The following is a 21,391-nucleotide window of genomic DNA, read 5'->3' on the forward strand; positions in this document are numbered from 1 at the left end:
GACGGTGCTTGAGGGAAGTGAGGCGTCTGAGCCTCTGAGACGGTTCCCTGCGGTCAAGGTAGGCGAAGCCATCGTCAGCGGGCAAGCGAGCGTGGTGAGAAACAGCTGTTGGTTGTTTTCGGCTGATGCTCATTTGCTGATGATAAGTATCCAAATGGCTAACTGCGATTATCACTAGAGCATCACAATGTCGGCACCTATTCGCAAGAAGCGACCCGTTCGTGACGGAAGGGACAAGTATCCGTACCCGGCAGGCTTTCGAAACGGACAGGCACGCCTGGATTCCGGTGACCTCTGCTATTGACTGACCAAAGACGCCCTCTGGTCTCTAGTTACCGTTGTGGTCTAGCAAGCGGATGTGCAGTTCTCATCTTGCATGCTGGCCTCTCCCTGTCCTGCCCGCTTGTCTAGTCCCTGGCAAACGTACACACGGGAAAACTGCGAAGCTGGATGCTCACTGCCCGCTGCTCGCCGCCATGCTGTGGTAGGTCTTCGCTTCCTCCCTGTGTGCGGCATGCCTCCCCCCTGTCGACCACGTACGGCTACTTCGTACAGCAGAGTCGGAGTCGTAGTCGCACCCAGGACCAAAGAAAGGGCCAGTTGACAGCCCCGCTCCACCCGACCCCAAGACCCAAACCACGTCCAAGACCCTGCCCTAGAATTCTCAATCAGCGCCGCAGATGGAAAATGAGGGTGAGGGGTGCTGGCCCGGCGGTGGTGCAGGAGAAAAAAGGGGGGCAAGTGAGGTGGAGATGGGCGTGGGAACGGGAAGCTCGAGGAGAGGCAGCAAGAGAAGAAGTTGAAAGGGGGTGTATGAATATTAAGACTCGTCTCTCGCCTTCTCCTTGAGGCGTGGACGAGTTCTTGAGTTTTTGGTACGAAGCACCTAGCATAGCCCGGCCCATTGATTGGCTGGAAGGTTAAAGACGGAAAGGCAAAGAGGTGCCCGGCGGATGGGCGCACGGGAACTGGAGAAGCATCAAGCATGCCTTTCCCTCCCTCTGGTTCCGAGGTTGCTTATTAGAGCCTGAGAGAGAAGTTGAGTCTCGACATTTGGAGTCTTACAGGAAGTGAGTAAGTACTTAGGTACTCCGTAACTCTCTTCGCTTTGCTGACTGGGGGAGAAGTGAACGAGGGGTGGATAAGGTAGGTAGTGGCCGATTCGATTCGATGGGATCGGTACGATACAGACATCAAGATACAGGACGATACAGGAACACTTGGAAGAAGAGGCACTTTCAACTCTCGTACTCACGACAGCGGAGAGACAGGTACCTTTCCCTCGTCACTTTCTTTCCCGCTCTCCCCCTGTCAAGCTGGGCTCTGGGTGCCTGTGGGTACGGAGTACTTCATACGGATTACGGAGCAGCGTCTGGTCCTTTCTTTTCCCTTTCTTGCACGTTCACGACTCTCGAATGGCGTTCCACTTAGCCCTCCACATAGGTAATATTCCCTGCCGTGCTTGCGAGCTGGTCTCTCTCTCCTCTCGGTACGATGCTACGGATGACACCTCAGAAAAAATGGTGGTGGTGGCCTGGTCCGGCCTGCAACAAGCCTGAGGTGTGGTGCTTCCTCCACTGCATCTGCTCCCCCTCTGCTGGGGCAATAACTGAGACCAAGACAGCCTGATAGGCCGGACTGGCCTGATTAGCTCAAAAGTGGATACCAACCCTCAAGATTTATGGAGGATCTGGAAGAAGGAGGAAAAAACGACCACTCAGGTGCCACTCCACCATCACGGAAAGAGGGACAGAAACTCGCATCGTCCTTTACGCCAGTGGCAGTTCCGTCCACTGTCAAGGTCTGAGTCCACCTCTTTTTGCAACTTTGCACATTTGATTCAGACATGATTTTTTTTTCATCCCCTCGACTTTTGAAGTTCGGTTGTTTTTAAAACCCACGCCCCTCGCAGTTCACACACCCTTCCGATGCTCTCTCTGGGCACTTGTTTAGGAAATACGCCCCATACCCCACGCCCGCGCCCACGCCTACAGAGGACTCAGCATCGAGCAGTTGTCGTACACCTCATGCGGCATGCTCACTTCCCACACCAAATCTCAGGCTCGGGGACTTGCTGCTTCATCGCCGCCGCGACGCCGCCCTCACATGGTCTGGCTTTATTACCGCACCTGAGCTGAAGGTGGGACTGAAGCGCTAGGTAAGATTTGGATTGGTACCGGGGCCTGGGAAAGAGTCTGGCAGAGACCTCAGACGGGGGAGGCGGACTGGGGCACTTGGACGCCGAGGGACCACCAGTCCACCACCGCCGACCGGGCTGGGCTGGTATTACGTCTGCCCGATACGCTGTGCTAGTCCTGCTGAATCACATTGAACATTGACGACGGGGCAAAGCATTCTGTCGTGGACTCATGGTCGGGGTCATGGTTACAGTCGCGGTCATGACAGGGGACGTCCTCACAATCACTCTATAATGGGGACCAGGCTACCTGGGAACGGCACTTCGGCCTACGACGGGGGCTGGCTGGTTAGAGCCTTGGACATTCGGTCTGGCAACTTCCAGATTGTCTGTCACTCATTCTGCGCCTAACTGAACCATGTCATGTCATGCCTCCAGGCTCCATCAGTCACGATACTTTGGATGCCGTTGATCCGTGCTCTGAACGGAGTATTTCCTACGAGCCTACTATTCGTACTCTTCTGAGGAGTGAGGAGTGAGGAGCGAGGAGAGGAGAGGAGGGCTAGAGAGCTCTGGAGCTGCGTAGGCTTGCTTGGCTTGGCTGGGCTTTCTTTCGCGCGCCTTGCCGTGCCTTGTCTTGCGATTTTGCCTGCCTGTGTGTCGAAAGATGCACATACGCGGCGCCTCCCCATGACCATGGCCGACGCTGGTTGAGGTTGGGAACTTGGGATTGGTGCTGGGTCAATCATGGTGGATGGCGTTGGTGCCGGTGCGAGATGCAAGTGCATTGCCGCAAGGCAAGGTACGTATCGAATTTGTATTCCGCCTACCACTCTGGAAACTGGAACCCCTGAGGCATATGTCTTTTTTGGTGGCGCAACGCGAGAAAAGGTAGGTACTCGCACGCCCCATGTGCTGAAGAGAGAAAAGGTAGGCACCAAGCGGTAAGTACTTTGCACTCCTCCTCTTTCGGTCTGTCCTCGCGCATTCTGCTTCCCCCCCTTCCTTCCTCCCTCTCACCCTCTGGGCGGAGACCCACCTTAAGGGTGCCCCGCGACATGGTTGGCCCAAAGTACTTTGCGTACCTGAGCCAAACTGGCTTTAGTCCCTTCCTTGAATCCTTCCTGACTTCCGCATTTCTTTGCGGCTTGTTTCCATAATCGGCTTGGTTGTGGTTGCTTGCTGAGGGGCGGGCGGACTGGACGGGCTGGCTGGCTGAGGGGGGACACGGGGGGGAAAGACTGGCTTCAGGTTTGTTTGCCTGCTAGGTTCCTTCCCTACTCCGAGGTATTCGCACACGTAGTGCTGCTCTTGCCAGTGTTGTGTGGCTGCAAAGAAGTGTACGGATAGGTACCTTGTGGAAAGTAAGCTACTTTGTGCAGTGGTTGTTCTCCAGGCGACACTTCCCAGTACGGATACCTTACGGTCCTTATTACCACAACCTGCCTTACTTGGAGGGGCACAAAGTCAACTACAGATCATGGATACAGACGGACTCTCAGAGCAAAGGTATCTAATTCTGGGGTCATGTTCCTTGTCAGTTGCCTTCTTTCCTGGAGCCCCTGCTCCCCCCTCCGCTGGCCGTGTTGGTGCTTGTTGGTAACTTGGTGTGTGCTGGTGCCGCCGGTGCTGGAGCTTCCCGGTTGAGGTGAGGTGCGGCTTCGCTCTTTCTTTCTTTGCTCCTCAGACCTCCACAGCTGAGCCTGCGCTTGCGGATGGGTTGTTTTATTTGTCGGAGACCCGGTACCCCGTCAGGCAGGTACCAATGGACAGAAGCTGGTCTGTCGGTAAGTATCTTTTTTTTTTTTTTTTTGCCCATCTCACCTCCCCCCCTTCCCCTCCAAACCAAAGACTAGGGACAGGGCACGTCGCACGCCGCACCGCAGGCCGCACATGGAACAAGGTACCTTGGTCCCCTCTCCTCCCATGTCCCACCTCCCGTCATCCTCAATCCCCATATTGGAGGGTACGAAGGTACATTCCATCCATCCCTCCATGTCCCATGCTGGCTGTCCCGGGTCCCGCCCGTCCTTTCCTGTCCTGCCACCTGCTTGCCCTTGCCCAAACCCCCAATCCCAATCCCATGCCTTCCACCATCCATCCACTATGACCACAGACCTGACCCAGACGGGGACCCATAACCAGGGCGCGCGCGGATACGGATACTTCTCTTCTCACACTGCTCTCGTACAAGACATCAATACCTAGTGACCTTCCTTCCAATCTGTGGATGACCGGTACATGCGCTACTGGGGCCTAGGCTGGGAACTAGGTACCTTGCTTTCCTTGCTAAGGTAGGAGGTTCCTTACTTTCACGGGTTACCTTACTCACTCCCGTTGCTCTCTGTGTGTCTCTCACTGCAGGTTGCTGCAAGTTTCTCCAAATAATAATAATTTTAAAAAACAACAACGGGAAGCAGTAAAGTGAGTCCCAGAGTCCAGACAACGAACGACGCAACCATATCACTAGACACTCCGTTTTTATTGTGCTGCTGGCACTGCTTCGGCTTCAGTCTATCACTCCGTACCTTACCTTTCTACCTGGACCCCCGGCCCCGACCCTTCTTGCCGTGTGCCTTACCTTGCCTTTTACCTTGCTTCTTTCTCTCTAACCTCTTCTTCGTCCAGCTTGCCTTGCCTCGTCCCTCTCTCTCTTTTTTTATCTCCTGCTAATCTTGTTTTTGTTGAACGGGGGGACCCTCTTGCTACTGCTCTGGTCTTTAGCCTCTTCTACTTCTTATTTTCCTTCTTCTTTTCCTGTTCCATCCACTCTGGTCTAGTGTGGTCTATGTGTACATGTATGTGTGAGTGTGTGCCAAATACCAAGCAACATCCCGTACAGTACAATACAATTTCAATACCGCCGGCCACACTCTCTTCCCTTCTCGCATCCATCCTTCCCACCACGGCCATCCCACCGAATCACGGAGCCCCATTGACCTCACCACCCACGAGCCCTTCATTTACACGGACAATCTGAAGTACACGTCGGCCCAGGGTCATCTCTTCCACCTTTACTCTATACCTACCTCCCATTTCCGCCGAATTTAATCCACCGACACATTCACCCCTCCGACTTATTCGTACCTACTTTGCCGAACTGACATCAACCTCGAACCCATCTCCGATCCCACGCCTTGATCTTCTGTGCCCACCAACTCACCCCTCCAAAGGTGCTACTGCTTCTGCCGCTGCTTCTCTGCTCCTGCAACCAAATCAGCACCTTGACGGTCGACGAACCCGATTTATACGGCCCTACCCCCCTTCGATTGCTGGACCACGAGCACGAATATCTTGGTTCGAGACTGCGACTGGGCCGATTTTCTAGGCGATTCGCCTTGCCATGGCCAGCCTGTAACGGAGATAGACACCCTCGAAAACAGCAAAATCACCAATCCTCAAGAGAACTGCTTTCCCGAGCCTGCGAGTACAGGAGGAAACCACCCGAAGGGAGCATTCATATAATTCCAGGTTGACTTCTGCCTGACTCAAAACAACCCAAAGCCTTCCGCCGAGCTGCACACACAAAAAACCCACGTCTTGTTAGGAAGGAAGCTTCTACAAGTGAATCATCATCAGAAGTCTGCCGCCTGCTTCAACCACAAATGTAGCAGCCCACGACCTTGATTCTCCTTGACTGACACCTTCGACCCGCCTTTCTCTCTCTCCTACCCTCCTCCGACCTCTCTTCAACCTCTGAAAAACTACTTCTTCCGCAACCCGCAACATCGCTCACGAGACCGTCGACCTTCGAACGACGAACCTCGAGCCCCCTCCGCGAGCCACCGATCAACTCCCCCCGCTCCGATGTGTTCGACTGCCGCACCTTTACCCTTTTACAGCCTCCCTCTGTCTCCTGCACACCCCTCGTCTTGTAGACGGAGCTACTCTCAGCAAACCTCTTCCCCGGCCACTCACTCGCAGAAGGATTCCAGGTTCAATCTTGGGGCAGGAGCTTCTCAGTACCGGGGCGGGCTTCGCACGCCGCCAACCGACGCCATGAGTGCTACCTACCACGCCCCTCACCTAGTCTCCTACGACAGCCATGTCCTTCCCTCATATCCTTCCTCAGTAGCTCAGGCAAGAGGACCTAAGGCTGTCATGGCCGAGGCCGCGAGAGCCCCTCAATACCCTCGGTATCAACAACCCGCCAAAACATACTCCCAACCTCAACAACCGGTAACAAATCCAGCCTCGGGCACTAGCCAATATTCAACTACCTCCCGACACTCGACTCGCCCGTCGACACCGACTTCAGGTGCCATTGGTAAGACAGATGGCACTTCATCACGGAAGGGCTCCTCGGCTCTTGTTCTGCACAGCCTGTCGATACCGAGTTGCATTAATCCCAAGGGTGGTAACTTGGCCGACTTTGCGGCACAGGTAAGCTGGACTCACCACAGAGAACCAGACCAGTAGTAGCTAACATGCCCCAGATTACGTGCCTGTTCTGGTTCGAGTCTATGGACACCCTGCGAATCGCCGAGAATATCCGGTCCCGCCCGTCGACCGCCACCGTACCTCGCCTAACCGAGTATGCGACCCCCTTCCCTCAGTTCAAGAAGTGGGCCTACAGCGTGCTCTCGACGACGCAGGTTACGCAAAATGTGATTCTGCTGGCCCTGCTATTCGTGTATCGATTGAAGACAACAAATCCTTCCGTCAAGGGTCGGTCCGGTAGTGAGTACCGTCTTTTGACGGTTGCCCTGATGCTGGGCAATAAGTGTGAGTTAGGGCTGCAATAGGGAGCGAGAAAACTTGTGCTGACAACTCTTAGTTTTGGATGATAACACCTACACAAACAAGACCTGGGCTGAAGTCTCTGGCATCACCGTCCAGGAGATCCATGTCATGGAGGTTGAGTTTCTCAGCAACATGCGCTACAGCCTGCTGGCCACCAAGCAGGAGTGGGAGGAATGGCTCGTCAAGCTGTCATGCTTCTCGGAGTACTACGAGCGGGCCCAGAAGCAACCGACTTCGCCCCTGAACAAGTCCTTCACCTCGCCGGTCCCTTCGCCTATCGCCGCCGCGCAGCCCGCAGTCTCGTTCCCGCCCCTCACGCCCTCTGCCGCAAACGTCTACTCGCCTAGTACTCACATGCAGAGCAACACTCAGGCCTGGCCCTCGACGTATCATCACAACCCACAGGTGTCACCACTTTCTGGCAAGCACGTCTCGGGTATGAACATGAATGCTCGTAAGAGAAGCTCGGAGGAAGATGTGGCGGAACCTCCAGCGAAGCGACTTAGCAGGCAACCCAGTGCGATGCCGCCTGTCGTCAGACCCATGGCTGTCAACGAGCAGCCCATGCGTCTGCCCGTACCGAATCTGACGCTGAATACCAACCCCGCACCATCACAGACACCAATGTACCCGGCCACGACGACCTATCCGGCACAGCAACACGTCTCTTTGCCGCCCTTGAGCAACGGCGTCCGTGCTATGGCGACAGTGTTTAACCCTACTACGACAGTCTCAATGCCGCAGCTGCCCATGCCAGCCACCACCTCGATGCCGCAAGCCTCGCTTACGCCCTCGAACGTCCCGATGCATCCCAACATGGGATACGGCACCCCGACGAAGAGACACAGCCCAGGAAGTCTCTCTGTGTATGCGTCTTCCCCCCTCGGGGAACAGTTCCCGACATCCGTCATGCACACCCCGATCTCGCATACGCCCATGTCACACTCGCCGAGCGTTTATCTTCAACAACGACCCAGCCCGTACAAGCCTATCCGTCACGTCAACACACTACTCTATCCTCCACCGTCGGCTTCTCTCAACGAATACCATTTGCCTACGACGCAGATGCACTACCAACCTCTTGGGCGGCGTAACGACCTGCGAACCGGTGTGGTTCCTGAGTTCATGCATGCACCCTACAGAATGAGCGCTCACATGCCGCAAATGCCCCATGGTCTGCCGCAAGGACCTTTCCCGAACTAGAGGCTTGGGAATCGAATGAACCAGCCACCATCATTACCAACATACACTCCACGGATACAGTATCCGGAGGATAGATCTTTCAACTCATTTTTTTAAGCATTGCATTGTCCAAGGCGTTGGGTCAGGATCATTATTTTTAATTTTATGAGCGGACATGGAGGACTGGGGGAAACTTGGGGAACCTTGGGGAACCTTGGCAAGGAAAGGGACGACTCTCATGGATCAACCGTGAAAATTGCATCAGGCGGAGTTATCTTTTTCTCTCTCCCCCTACTTTTGTGCTTTCGGGGTCACAGGGACGTCAACAAGGCAAGAAAGAGCAAGGGCCTTTCAGGTTTGTGGATAACCTGCCAGACGATGCACCTCGCCAGCTCGGCTTTGCCCACGAGCGGAAGCGATGGATTTTCTTGGGTTCTTCCGAAGAGGCAAAAGGGCCTTTCTCGGCGTAGATAGAAACCAAGCGTCAGCGATGACGGTGAGATCACGAAAGATCAAACGAATCAAGTCAAAAAAGTAAAAGCAACAGTAAAAAGCAAGTGATTGTTCCATAAGGCATTGTGATGTTTGTGATATGATGCATGTGATTCCTAGATGAATCAATGTGAAGGTGATGGCCACAAGTCTGTCGGTGATTTTGGGCTATTGAGGGTTTGGGGGTGCGACCCAATCAGAAATGGACAGCGACATTGCAGGTTTGGTGATGTTTGGTTGGTTGAAACCAGATACTGTGTGAATGTTGGCAATTCTGGGTATTTTGTACGGTACGCTCTGGGTACGTACCGGTAATATGGTGGTGAGACGACAAAAGTTGACATGCTGTGTCGATGGCACATATCTACAACCTCTTCTCTGGCTCTATGCAAGTCTTTGGGGAATGACTATTGTAGGTGACATGCCTGTTCCAAAAGGGTTGTCAGCCAGATAGATCCTTTTGCGGACGGTTTATTCACGAAATAGTAGGGACAGCAAAGGTTACGCTTCATCGGAGATGGCTGTTTAGAACCAGATGCCCGCAACATTCGCAACTATGTAAGGTGAAAGCACCCCCCCTCCCCCCCCCCTGACTAAGTATCAAACTCCATCAGAGGAAATGACAGTCGGAGATAAGTCTGTAGCTGGGAAGAAATGGTACCGTAGCCGCCCTGTAAGAGTTATGAACATTTACCGTCTTTTAATCATTTCTCTTGCCGAGCACACGCGAATCAAGGCAAACCGGTGGCCTATCATTCATCATACATCTACCATCTATTCCTACCAGAATACTCACCAAAAAGAACAAGACAAGTGTTAGTGGGTGCTCACTCGGCAACTCGTAGTACGAGCTTGCCTTAATCCTGTAACACCCATCGAGGGCTAAACGGCGAGATGACGTTCGGCATATCCAAGAGGTCCAAAAGATCCAAGAGCTTAGACGACGCAAGGGACGAGAGCACAAATGATCGCGAGCTCGTTCCTATACGTCGCTTGACGTCTCCGAGTTTCGCCATGGCCACACGCCTGGGGCCGGCGGATATCGACATGGCCGCGGTATGGAAGTCCGTCGAAGCCCCGCGAAGCACAATCACAGTAGACAAATCCAAGTTCTACCACCCTTCGGGACCCTTGGCCGATGACGTCTTCTGGATGCCGCTGGCCTCTGGCGATGTTGGCCATTGTTCCCGGGACGGATTCCGCATCGACAACGAATCTTGCTCTTCCCGGGTGTTATACCGCGTCAAGGAGAGGAAGCACCTGACCAAGGGCTTGCTCATGCACTACGGGAGCCTCACAATCGACTACCACCCATCTGAATCAGTTAGTCGATGCTTTGTAGGGTTCGGGGCAAACGCTGAACATCGCCTCATCATGATGTTGAAGACGGACTGCCAGCAAGCTGCGGTAAAGGTCACCGCTTGCATGGCTAGTTTGTTGCATAGCAAGCTCCAGCGGGAGGGTAGCTTGATGTGGTTGAAGCCGGGCGTGGTCGCCGATAAGTTGGAGAAAGCGGCAGACTCATTGATCGACGTTGCCACGTTGGTTGACCGCTTTACCCAGACGATGAGAAAGCTCTATCAAGGCAAGGATCGAGAGGGTGGTATGCCTGCTGCATTCAAAAAGGCTCTGTTGCTGCTCGGCCTGACCAAGTGGCATCGCATCCACCGCGCCATCAATGCCATCCAGTGCCTCAAGAAAGCTTTTCAGATTGCGGCGGACACGGATGGACATGCGAGGAGCAGCAGCAGCAGCAGCAGCAAGGCTCAGTGGTGCATTGCGGCCAACGTGTATGGCATGTTGGGTTGGAGGCGAGCACCAGCCAGCCTCGCTCAGCAACAAAACGTGTTATCCGACGTATCGACGTCGCTCGAGATCCTTGGCAAGATGGACTGGGCCAACTTCCAGACGAGGAAGGATGTGGAGGAGAAAATGGAACGAGCTGGCGTGACTGTCAGCATCACCAAAGAAGCCAACTTTACTTCTGCAACGTTCCGAACTCTGATGCGATTTCTGCAACACCGATCGATGATATTACTGGAGGGCGATGACGAATTTGGTGACGCAGAAGTTGGAGGGCCACAGCAAGAGCTACGAAGCTGGACAGGGGAAATTCTGCCTGCCCACTTCCGGATGTTAAAGAGCATGCCGTGGGTAAGGCATTGCTGGGCTCCAGATGGCACCTTCTTGACGGTATTGTCACTACCTACAGTGGAGGTGTAAGAAGAGGTTTCGAGATCCGTCAGATGAGGCTGATCCGAAAACGAGACGTTGTTGTGCCAAGACATACATTGAGAAAGGTGTGGTAATTCAAGGCGATTGCGTCGTGTTGGGTGACGTTTCAACATATCAGGCTGAGACGTTCGTTTGGCTGGACCAGTGAGCTGGGACGACAACGTATTAGACGGGTTGTGGGTTACACCGAGTCGGTTGCCGTGGTGGTCGATCAACATTGATCACAGCGATAAAGCTGACATGCCAACAATTGTGTGACACAGACACGAATGCCATGATTTAACCACCAGATAGAGACATGACTGTAAGTAAACCCATCTTGGTTCTAGGTCGTTTTGATAACCGGTTTGCAGGTGACTAGAGGCAGAGAGTTTGGGGCGAGATGGGACGAAAAAGGATGCGACGGTTGACTGGACGACGCGGAGAGTGCGTACCCACGTCAGTGACAGCGGGAGTTTGCTGTTCTTTGCAAGGTTTGTCTTGTTTCGATGTTAGATTTTTTCCTTTCTTGACGCAGGGACGGGTATCGCGTCGCAACCCCAACTCAATGTCTTTGTTTGACGATGGTGGAATTTGGAAACGGCACGGCGTGAGAATCAAGGTCAGACGGATGCACGGAATGCACCCCGTCTCAGAGAGAGAAGAGGGTGACAATAGCGTCGACTGGCACTCAACGGCATTGAATTGGAGAGGTGCGACTGCGACTGCAACTCGGACAAGGGACGAGTTACATAAGCACTCTACACAGCATGGAAGATCCAAAAAGTGGCTGGACAACTGGCGGCAACGGGGATCTCACCTGCTCACACTTCTTGCCAGACGGGGCGACGGGGCCTCGTGTTCGAGCTAGCGGGGAAGAATGGACTTCACTTCAATGGCTTGGGCAGGGGTAATGCTGCTAAATTGGGATAATTTGCCGAGAATACAGGCTTCAACGCTCCAAAGGGGGATGGAAGGACACAAGGTAGCCAGTTAAATGCCGGGAATGAAGGCATTCTGTTGTATTTAATTGGGGAACATCCAAAAGCCACCAGCCACCTTTTGACCTGCAAAGATTGCCATCCGCCCCACTCCGTCCCGTTCCTGGACCGGGAAGGCGCCTCTTACGAGATCCCCCAGTGGTCCCCTTCTCCTTCCAGCTGGGCTTCCTTCCTTGCTGTGTGCTACCCGCCTGCCGCCTTGCCCGCTCTTGCCCGCCTCCTCCTGGCACTTTGGCACTTTGAAATCCTGCACTTGCCGCGCTTGTTCTGCACCTGCAGGGCCTCAGAGTGTGCAAAGTGGGCTCCTTTCCTCCCTTTTCCACAGCAACGCTGCTCCAACGTTCCCCCCGTTCAGCTTCAGCTTGTCGTCGGACAGCAACCGTTCACTGTCACTCGCTCCCAACCACCAGCCCGTTCATCAGAATCAGGTTCTTGCCTAGTCATTCGTTGTCGCACCCTCGCTCCGTTCCATCTTCACCGTTAGGTTGTCGTTGCTGCCTCCGTAATATCGTCATCGTCGACAGGAAACAACTTCCAAGAAAAAGCCCTCTCCATCGCCCTTGATCTCGGACTCCTGATTCTTAGCCATCTCCCGTCACGGACCCCCGACGCCTCAATCTCCACGATAAACCCGCCCGCGCTCCATCCGAGTGACCTCCCTTGATATCCATCGAATCATCCATTCCTCGTCCATTCGCACCATCGTCCCCTTCGTTCGCGACGACACCACCGGGCTTCGCCGGACATCTCGCCCACACTCTCGACGAAACACTATCCATATCACGTCGAGTCCGTCGTTTGGCCTCGACTCGGTCCATCGCTCGAGTATCCTTTCGCTGCTACCCCTGTTGAGAACTTTCTTCGACTCTCGACGAAATCTTTCAAACGCATACCTCGCGCACTGCTCGAACGATTCGAAGCTGCCACTCCGCCATCTATCTGCCCTTCCGAAAAGCCTCATCGCCGTAGGCCGGCTGTAGCCCATCATGTCAGGCTTCGGTGACTTCACCAACATCTGCCACATGGCGCCACTGCCATTGTGCGCATCCATCGGCCCCATCACGGAGGTGACGAGCGGCGTTGGTATTGAGCCGGACTGCTATGCGCGTAATATCGAGTTGGCAAATACCATCATTTTTGAAGGTGCTGCCAGCGCCATGCACATTGTGTCTCTGCTCATGACCGTCGTCATGATCTTGCACATTCGTGGCAAATTCACTGCTGTTGGTACGTTAGCCCCCAAGACCCTTCATCTTCGACGCCAAAAAACTGACGAGACAATCATAGGTCGCAAGGAAATCCTCATGTTCTTTTACATCTATATGCTTCTGAGTTTCATCTCACTCTGCGTCGATGCAGGTGTCGTCCCCCCTGGATCCGACCCCTACCCGTACTTCGTGTCAGTTCAAAACGGCTTGTCATCGGCTCTGATTACTTGCCTGTTGATCAACGGCTTCGTCGGTTTCCAGTTGTACGAGGATGGCACCTTCCTCTCCGTCTGGCTCCTGCGTGTCTGCTCTCTGGTGGCCTTTGCGATATGCTTCCTGGTCTCCCTTGCGACCTTCAAGTCATGGGCTGGCCTGGGCCCCACCAACACCGTCGGCCTGTTCGTCGTCCTGTACTTGCTCAACGCTATCGAGCTCTTCGTCTATGTTGCCCTGCAAATACTCCTCGTTGTTAGAACTCTCCAGGACCGTTGGCCGCTGGGCGACATTGCCTTTGGCATCTTCTTCTTCGTCGTCGGCCAGGTGATCCTGTACGCTGTGAGCACACAGATTTGCACCGCCGTTAGCCATTACCTCGACGGACTGTTCTTCGCCACCATCTGCAACCTATTGGGTGTCATGATGGTGTACAAGGTATGTGAACTTGAATATCTTGAAATGACCACAAATACTGATCCGGTTTCGCAGTACTGGGACTCCATCACCCGCGAGGATCTCGAGTTCTCAGTTGGAACTAGGATGAACAACTGGGAGGTCAAGGAGCTGCTGCCGGAGGAGGACCGCCGTGCGACTGTTTACGACAACGACCCCTACAGCCAGACTGGTGGCTACGATCACTCCTACTCGCCCTCGCCGGCACCGGCGCGCTACTCTGCGAGGTACTGATGCAGTATCGAGGTTGACAGTTGGGGATGTGCATGACAACGCCCAGACTTTGAATGGGCGTTTTCCACGGCGAAATTTTACGACAGGAGTCCGGATCTTGCCGTTATGCAGGAGATATTTTTCGTACATCTGTGTTACTTTGGGGATGACGACGACTTGGGCATTGAGTCAGAATGGCGTTTGGGGGGAAAAACTGTCTTTACAGGTCGCGCTGCATCCCGAGACACGGCCGATTTTGAGTTTTTGGGCTTAGGCGGGCGGCCGCGGCGGGGCCGGTTGTAGATGGATCAACGGTCATCAAACGAATAGGTTAATAACGTTAGCACGTAAAGGTATCGATGCCCATGGGTGTCAGTAGTACATAGTTTAATTCAATCAAGATACAGCAAATTTGAGCGCGGCGGGTAGAGATTACGAGTCGTTAGCCCGGGGAGACCAACGAGGTGAAGGGTCTGAAGGGTATGCAAGCCGCGTGGTTGTTCACCAGGGGGCCAGTATGAGCGCAAGATGACACGGATGAAGTCTTGTCCCGGTGAACGTCTCATTCTACCTAGTTCGTTCCGAATTCGAATACAGGTCGAGGGAGCAATGGGTATCGATTAACAGGTCTACAGAAGCTCGGGCCAGGCAAAGTGGAGCATTACTTCCACACACCAGCCGTACCCTACGCACAGACCAGCTATGCACCCTTCATTATGGGAAAAGATAGAAAAACCGCCGCATCAACCTCAATTCTAGAGTTAATCAAAATCTGACAATAGAAATCGACGAATCAGGGCAAATTTGGGTGCGGGCGGCTGAACATGGATGTGTATCCTTGAGCAGGCGGTGTAGACTTAGGTTATTTTAGTTCGAAATATGTTGGTCAATATGGACTTTGACATAGACAAGTTGGAGATTTTTTTCGGCAGCACGTGACCAGTACGTACCTCTGGCTCCTTCCCCGGCGTGCACGCAGTAAAACTTTTAGCGCTGCGTAATGGCAGTGGTTCGAGCTTCTGTAGACCTGTTAATCGATACCCAGCAATGTCTTGGCATGTGTAGACACTATGTGAGTGCAATAAGGGTATATGTGGTAGTTTGACTCGAACTCAGTATAGAGTTTGGCCTGCCATGCGCAGTATTTAGTAAACGGAAAGGGGGAGAAATCTGGCATGAGCTCGGTCAAGCTTTGGAAAGACTTCAATCTAGGCAAAGCAGAAGAGATGGACTGTCGTTGGTGGGCTAATTACGACGTGTAATCCTTTTCAGATCCCGGGCAAACTTTGAATCAGAGAGAGCAGTGAGCAGCAAGCGAGCAATCTCCCAAGGTAGCCCGCAAGATAGAGTCACATCCACTGCCCGAGCAGCACGAGAGGCTCGGGCTCATGCCTTGGGGGGGAGATGCTGGGCAGCTGGGGAAAGATTATATCTTAGTGGTAGATTGCTAGACACGGACAGACAAGCGTTGACAAGCTTGAATGAAAAGCTACAAGAAAGAAGGTTTTTTACGATCTGCGTCCGTGTCTCCAAGGTAGGATTTGGATTGGAAGGGGGAAGGGGGGAAGTGGAGGTGAAGTCCAGTCTGAGAGGCACGGAGACCGGAACACGGAAACGAGGCCGAGTGAAGTTTTGAGTAAGGTATCCGTACTGGCACACTGGATATCCGTCGGTGGTACAGATAGTCACAAGTCACACATCTTCTGTTGGTCAGTGTCGGGAGTCCAGATCTCATCGCATCATTTCAGAATGAAGGCGGTTGAACGGTTGAGAACCTAGGCTGGAGGTATTGATATTGATGGAGGGGACGAGGTACCTTAAGAAGTGGAAGGGGACCCAGGTCAAGGTGCCTTATCGGGTTCATCGGATCTGTTATCGGCGTGCGCTAGCCCGAAGCTAAGGGGCTTTCCTGAGTTTCCTCGCACTGGCATCCAATCACGTGGTCTAGGTGCGACAATGTAATAATCAGATTCTAGGTGTCATGAGACAGGGTACGTAATAAGATGGGAGCCCGCATTTCAATACGGAGTACAATTGAGGGAATGAGTTCGTTATCCGTAGAATGGATACTCATTATCTACCTTACCCTAGGTAAGGTAACTATGGAGGAGAGGTAAGCACCTTGAGCATCCTGCCGATTGCGCAATATCTGCCCGGGCTTCAATGTCGAACAATATTTTCTAGGGAGGCACGAGGGATTGGGGAAAGTACCTAAGAAAAGGTACATGCACAATGCATGGGCCAACACAGGACCTGAGGTACCTAGGTAGCGCTACCTTAAGTATGGAGTACTGGGTAAGCGACAAGGCATTCGTATCAGTTTAGGTTACCTCAACTATTGATACTATCTAGCAGGGTAATGCACCCGAAGATAGAACAAGGGAAGGACGCAATGAATGTCGATTGGCTTCCTCTTCACTCTTGTGCGTGTAGTTCGTACCGGTGGGGGCAACTGCCAGTCCGTTTCTGCCCTTTTGCCAACACTGAGGCAAGTGCGGACTTTCATAGGTAGTACCTGACCCGATGGTGCTGGCCTAGGTACTCCTACTATTTCGGTATGTACTCCGTATATTCGGGTTCTATCCGTAAATCGGCATTGATTACCTTCCAGGTTTTGTGACGGTGGCCATGCGGTTGATTTAGGTACTTGGATTAAGTATGGTACATAAGGCAATAGATGCCTTAGGGACTAGAAAGGCAGGGGAATTAAGCAAATTGTTGCTGCTTTTCCCAGCCCAAGGTGCCTGTCATTTGCTATTGTCCATTGTTCCGGCCTTTCTCGCCTTTCTTTCCCTTTGTTGAATTTTTCCCCTTCTCTCCCTCACACGGCACAAGACCCCCCTTTCCCCCAGACACATCTTTCTAGGTTCTAATTACGGAGTAAGGCCACCACGCATTGGATTCGATCTGATTCAATCCAAGGCCCATTTTGCTTGGCTTCCACCCCCACTGACAAAACATTTTCCGCAACCGACTCAGTTCATCAGGGAATTGTCGATAATCGGATAACTCGTAACAGCCGACCGCCGACCAACTGCAGTAACTGAAGGCTTGCCCCATCATCCTTCGCACCTTACACATCTCCGGGCCACCTCTCTTTCCGCCCGGTCCAGCATCCTATCTATTCGTTCAAACACTAGTATCTGCCAGTATCTGCCCCCCTCCCTCATCCCTTCCATTGCGTCGGCACAGGGGAGTAAGCGTCTAATTTATTGCGGAAGATCACGTGCAAACACGCGATATTCATTACCTGACGACTAATCGCCTTCCAATACTGAGTAGCGTCTGAGGTGCAGTCCAGTGCAGTCGACTATCTTACTCACCTATAATCCCAACGACCCAATCTCATTCGCACCTGCATCGCATCACGTCTTTTTGTCTGCATCTACGACAGCAAATCATCACTGAGCAGCAACCCCAGGCCTTTTCTGCCCTCGACATTCCGGCCCATCACTTCCCGGGCCATCTCGCTCATCTCATCCATCCATCGACCCAGCAGTAACACCTATTGGATTGTCATTTTCCGACCGTGTGCTGATGGTATCCGCCTGTCGCCAAATTCCATCGGGCCTATAATCCGCGTATCCTCAACGACATCGACGCACCTAAGTACATTAGTCGATTTCTGGTCCCCTGCCACCCACGCTACCTTTCTATCGCTCGGAATTTTCCAATACGGTGACCTAGGGACTGGTCGTACAGTACACTAACAGCCACCGTCTTGCACATCTGTGTCGCTTGACGACTCGCTCACCCACATCCCGCTGCCCGTTGCAGCCAAGTCCTATCCGTATCTTTTGACGCTATCGCTTCATCTCCCATCTTCACCCTCACCTCACCTTCGACCAATTTCAACTGTCGCCTAACGTTTTCACGTCACGTCGGCTATTTCCTTCCGAACCCTGGACGTGGATTACAGTTACCACTACGGATACGGATGCCTACCTACTTTACCTTAACTTTGCCTTCCCCGGTCTGACTTTCAGAACCCCTCTCCTGTTGCATCGCATTCCCACACCCAAATCTTGACACCACCTCACCTCACCTCACCTCACCTCACCTCACACTCACGGGCCATAGCGCCGGCATAACACACCCCAAGGTCGCCGCGGATTGATCGACGCTCGTGACATCTTCGGCTTATCCACAGATTCCACACCCCTGGCCTGGCCTGGACGGACTGTTGCCGCATTTCATTTCCATTCAAAATTCCCCATCTCCTTCAATGCGAAACCCCAGTCTTGTTTGGAACGGTCGCACCCTCGTGCTCAAGTAATCTCGATTTTCTGCCCGACCGATCTCGAGAGTCTGCGCCCCGTGGCTCCAACTTTGGATGAACCGCACTGCTGCGTTTATCGACGCATTTCACTCACACGTCCCCTCAGAACCCGCACCTTTCATCTGCTCACCACCACCACCACCACCAACTCCCTCCCAATTGGGGCCTCTTCACCATGCCATTCGATCCTGGAGATGACAGGAGGACGGTCACCCAGGATGAAGAGCAATACTGGCAGTCCGTGCGCCAGGTGCATGAGCAGGACGACGAGAACCTCGACGCAAGCTATCTCAACAATGCCAAGTACTACATGGCACGCCTGACCGAACTGAACTTGGAGAAAAATGAGCTCGAGCGACGTGCGCTAGAAGTTCACCGCGCCATCACACGGGAACATAAGCATCTCGAAGAGCTTAATGACAGATTCCAAAACACCAGGAAGGATATGAAGATCCAACGCGAACACCACCAGATGCAGTTGGCTGCCTGGTTTGAGGAGCAACGCCGGAAAGAGAATGATGAACGTGTTAGCATTGCAGCTGCAGCTCTTGCTGGCGCCGCCCCGCGCCGCGATTCTGGGCCTGTTGAACCGTCACATCTTAGCAAGCTCGCCAGCGCCGGACTCAACGGCATCAACACCAACGGAGAACATCGGAATGGCGCCGTCGTGACGATCCCCAGTCATGTCAGACCCAACCAACCTGCACTGACCATGATCATTGACGCATTGGGTCGTACCGTTGGACCAGTGAACCGTATCGTATCGAGCAATAGAATCGTCATATATCTGTCCAGCTTACCTCAAAAACGACCTGTCCAGCTTCGCGACGGCGTCTCCTTCGGCCAGGACGACTTGAGGGCCTTCGAAGAGGCGGAGGACAAGTGGAAGGGCGCCATCATTCAGGCCACAGGCCTCGTCCGGAAACAATCGCAGCAATGCACCCAGTGTGCCAGCGGGAGGGGTCCCTTTGCACAATGCATCGGCCTCGATATGCCTGAATTCCAGGCATGTGGTAATTGCGTTTGGCAGAGCTCGAACTGTTGTGACGTCCTGTCATCAATAAGTCAAACGCCGCCCACGAGGGGATTTAAGGCGCTCAACGCCCAAGATGTCTACAACGAACGAGCCGCCAACGGCAGCTTCACCAACGGCACTGCGACTCCCGTCGGCGGCCAGAGTCGGCCTGGCTCCCGAGATAAGAGCTTTGCCGAAGGCTCAACAGCTACTGACGAGATGGAGGAGGATATGACTCCAATCACCAAGGCGAACCTCTTGCTGAAGCACGACGGAAAAGTCTTTACGCATCCAGAGTGCATGGCCGGCGTACCCCTCAACAAGATTGATCGCACCCACGAGTACTGGGACCCAGCCTGGCCGGATATCGTGCCCATGATCGAGCCGACATTGCAGTCATGGCGAGACAAGCTGCAAACTGCTTTGGAAAAGGGGCAGACTAGCATGAAGTTCCAGCTGGGCAGACAGGTGAACCGAGGAGAGACGATTCTGAAATTCTTGAGCGACGCAGACTTTTGCCCCTATCAATTGGTGGGGAAGAAGTATATGATGACCCGACTGGTTTCTTACGACACCATTTTTCGCCTTGCTGACACTTTGCGAACCCTAGAAGGCTTCAAGACTCTTGACATTACCCCGCTGGAATGGTTTCGTCAACGCCTGCAGGAGCTCATCATCTTGGACGGACCCGACTTCAACCTGGCCAAGACGGTGCATGACTTTTACCACGATTCAAAGTACGTGGCTCTGAGACTCGCCAACGGCAAAAAGAGCATCGGAAGACCGTCGGGAATGAAGATGGGGCCAAAAGACTCGCCCAACTCAGCCAGGGGCACCCCGAATAACAAGAAGCGCAAGCTCTTCATCAACGAAGAGTATCCCGCCGCATCTCAGCGCCCACTTGCCCCGACACCGACGCCTCAGTTCCAGTCCCAACCTCAAGTTCAGCCTCAAGTCCAGCCTCAGGTACAGCCTCAGGTACAACCTCAGGTCTATCCACCAGTCCATCCTCCTGTCCAGTCTCAGTCTCAGTCTCAGCCTCCGCCTCAGTCTCAGCCTCAGCCTCAGCCTCAGCCACAAAGCCAATTACCACCAAGCCAACTTCAATCTCGGAAAAGCGAAACGCCGCTGAGTGCGCCGCCGACGCCTGAGCTTGCCAGGCAATCGAAGAAGCTTAAGACGGCCAGAATTCCTGGGAAGCCCAGAGATCAGGATCTAAACTACGACGGCTTCACCGACACCGATGATTACAGCGGCGATCATATCGGCCAACATGATTGGGCATTGAACCGGATCAAGTCCAGACTGAACAGCGTTAGCACCGGTGTGACACAGTACTGGCACTGGATCCCGGATAATGGCGAACAGATTTTTGAGCATCAAGTGCTTGCAGAAAGCGACACTTTGACCTGGGGCATCTACGCCAAGCCGGTGAATTTCCACTTGGAGTTGGAACACATCCAGGAGCTGAAATGGGCCACCGACACTTCCAAGGTCATTGTGGTATGTAAGGATGGCGTCGTGATTTCGCCCGATGGCGAGCCTAGAGGCGACCTCTTGGCCGAATTCAAGCGGGACCGCACCAAGAGACGTTTCTTGGTCTTTTGCCGCAAGAAGGGCATCGAATTGATCAAAGTTGAGGCGTGAGTATTCCACACCATATGAGAACAAGCAAGACAGCTAATACAACACTACAGGGACGTCATACAGAAAGCATGGGATGCGTATGATTCGCCAGATGTCCCGGCGATGCCGGACTCGGAGATTGAGTAAGATAATGACGAGGATTTCTTGATGCCGGCGACGGTCCAAACGGAAGAAAGGAAGTGGAGGTCTTTCACATTATAAGGAAGGAGAATGGCGGAGATACCCCTGGTTTCTGATTTCATTGGGTGTCAATTATTGCGGCTCTAGTGGAACTTGAGCCTGCATTGGCGTTGGAATGCTTACCATGGGAGCCATTTGGTCATGCCGCCAGACGAGATGGTTGCTCGAGTCCCCAGGCAGCATGTGATGGCAATGAGATACCAAGGATTGGCTGCTTGCCATAATTGTAATTGGGCGGACGGTGCTGCCTGGGACACTTTAGACGTGGTGGAGTTTTTGGTTTTCGTTTGGGAGAAGACGTACCTTTGAGCAAGTCCTACGCTTTGCAGTTGGTCATTCAGATTTTATGCATGGCTCTAGATCAGAGCCCCATCTCTCGTCAATGGACGGGATAGATAGAAGCGTTGAGAG

At 53.3% G+C, this 21,391-nt stretch overlaps 5 protein-coding genes across 5 annotated transcripts; 4 read left to right on the forward strand and 1 right to left on the reverse strand.

Moving 5' to 3' along the window:
- Window positions 1-264: 264 nt before the first annotated feature.
- BDP55DRAFT_388463 (uncharacterized protein) lies at window positions 265-1,079 on the reverse strand. The gene has a single exon (XM_060567201.1). The coding sequence runs from the start codon at window positions 985-987 to the stop codon at window positions 346-348; it is 642 nt and encodes a 213-aa protein (XP_060433781.1). The 5' UTR covers window positions 988-1,079; the 3' UTR covers window positions 265-345.
- Window positions 1,080-6,136: 5,057 nt separating this feature from the next.
- Window positions 6,137-8,083, forward strand: BDP55DRAFT_725463 (cyclin; the record flags this gene model as incomplete). Its single annotated transcript, XM_060579012.1, has 3 exons — window positions 6,137-6,520; window positions 6,574-6,862; window positions 6,915-8,083. The coding sequence occupies 3 exons, from the start codon at window positions 6,137-6,139 to the stop codon at window positions 8,081-8,083; spliced, it is 1,842 nt and encodes a 613-aa protein (XP_060433782.1).
- A 1,485-nt stretch (window positions 8,084-9,568) lies between these two features.
- Window positions 9,569-10,777, forward strand: BDP55DRAFT_725464 (uncharacterized protein; the record flags this gene model as incomplete). The annotated part of the gene is made up of 1 exon (XM_060579013.1): window positions 9,569-10,777. One exon carries the CDS (start codon window positions 9,569-9,571, stop codon window positions 10,775-10,777), a length of 1,209 nt encoding a protein of 402 aa, XP_060433783.1.
- A 1,978-nt stretch (window positions 10,778-12,755) lies between these two features.
- On the forward strand, window positions 12,756-13,880 carry BDP55DRAFT_545411 (chitin synthase export chaperone; the record flags this gene model as incomplete). The annotated part of the gene is made up of 3 exons (XM_060568568.1): window positions 12,756-12,996; window positions 13,057-13,628; window positions 13,683-13,880. The coding sequence occupies 3 exons, from the start codon at window positions 12,756-12,758 to the stop codon at window positions 13,878-13,880; spliced, it is 1,011 nt and encodes a 336-aa protein (XP_060433784.1).
- Window positions 13,881-18,313: 4,433 nt separating this feature from the next.
- Window positions 18,314-20,926, forward strand: BDP55DRAFT_545146 (uncharacterized protein; the record flags this gene model as incomplete). Its single annotated transcript, XM_060568551.1, has 3 exons — window positions 18,314-20,178; window positions 20,272-20,796; window positions 20,851-20,926. 3 exons carry the CDS (start codon window positions 18,314-18,316, stop codon window positions 20,924-20,926), a joined length of 2,466 nt encoding a protein of 821 aa, XP_060433785.1.
- Window positions 20,927-21,391: the final 465 nt, after the last annotated feature.

Source organism: Colletotrichum godetiae (assembly GCF_030913485.1).
Source record: "Colletotrichum godetiae strain CBS 193.32 chromosome Unknown BDP55scaffold_7, whole genome shotgun sequence".
NCBI lineage: Eukaryota > Fungi > Ascomycota > Sordariomycetes > Glomerellales > Glomerellaceae > Colletotrichum > Colletotrichum godetiae.

Excerpts from the sequence above, each read along its gene's own strand:
- BDP55DRAFT_388463 (XM_060567201.1), bottom strand. The coding sequence starts at position 987 with ATGCTTGATGCTTCTCCAGTTCCCGTGCGCCCATCCGCCGGGCACCTC.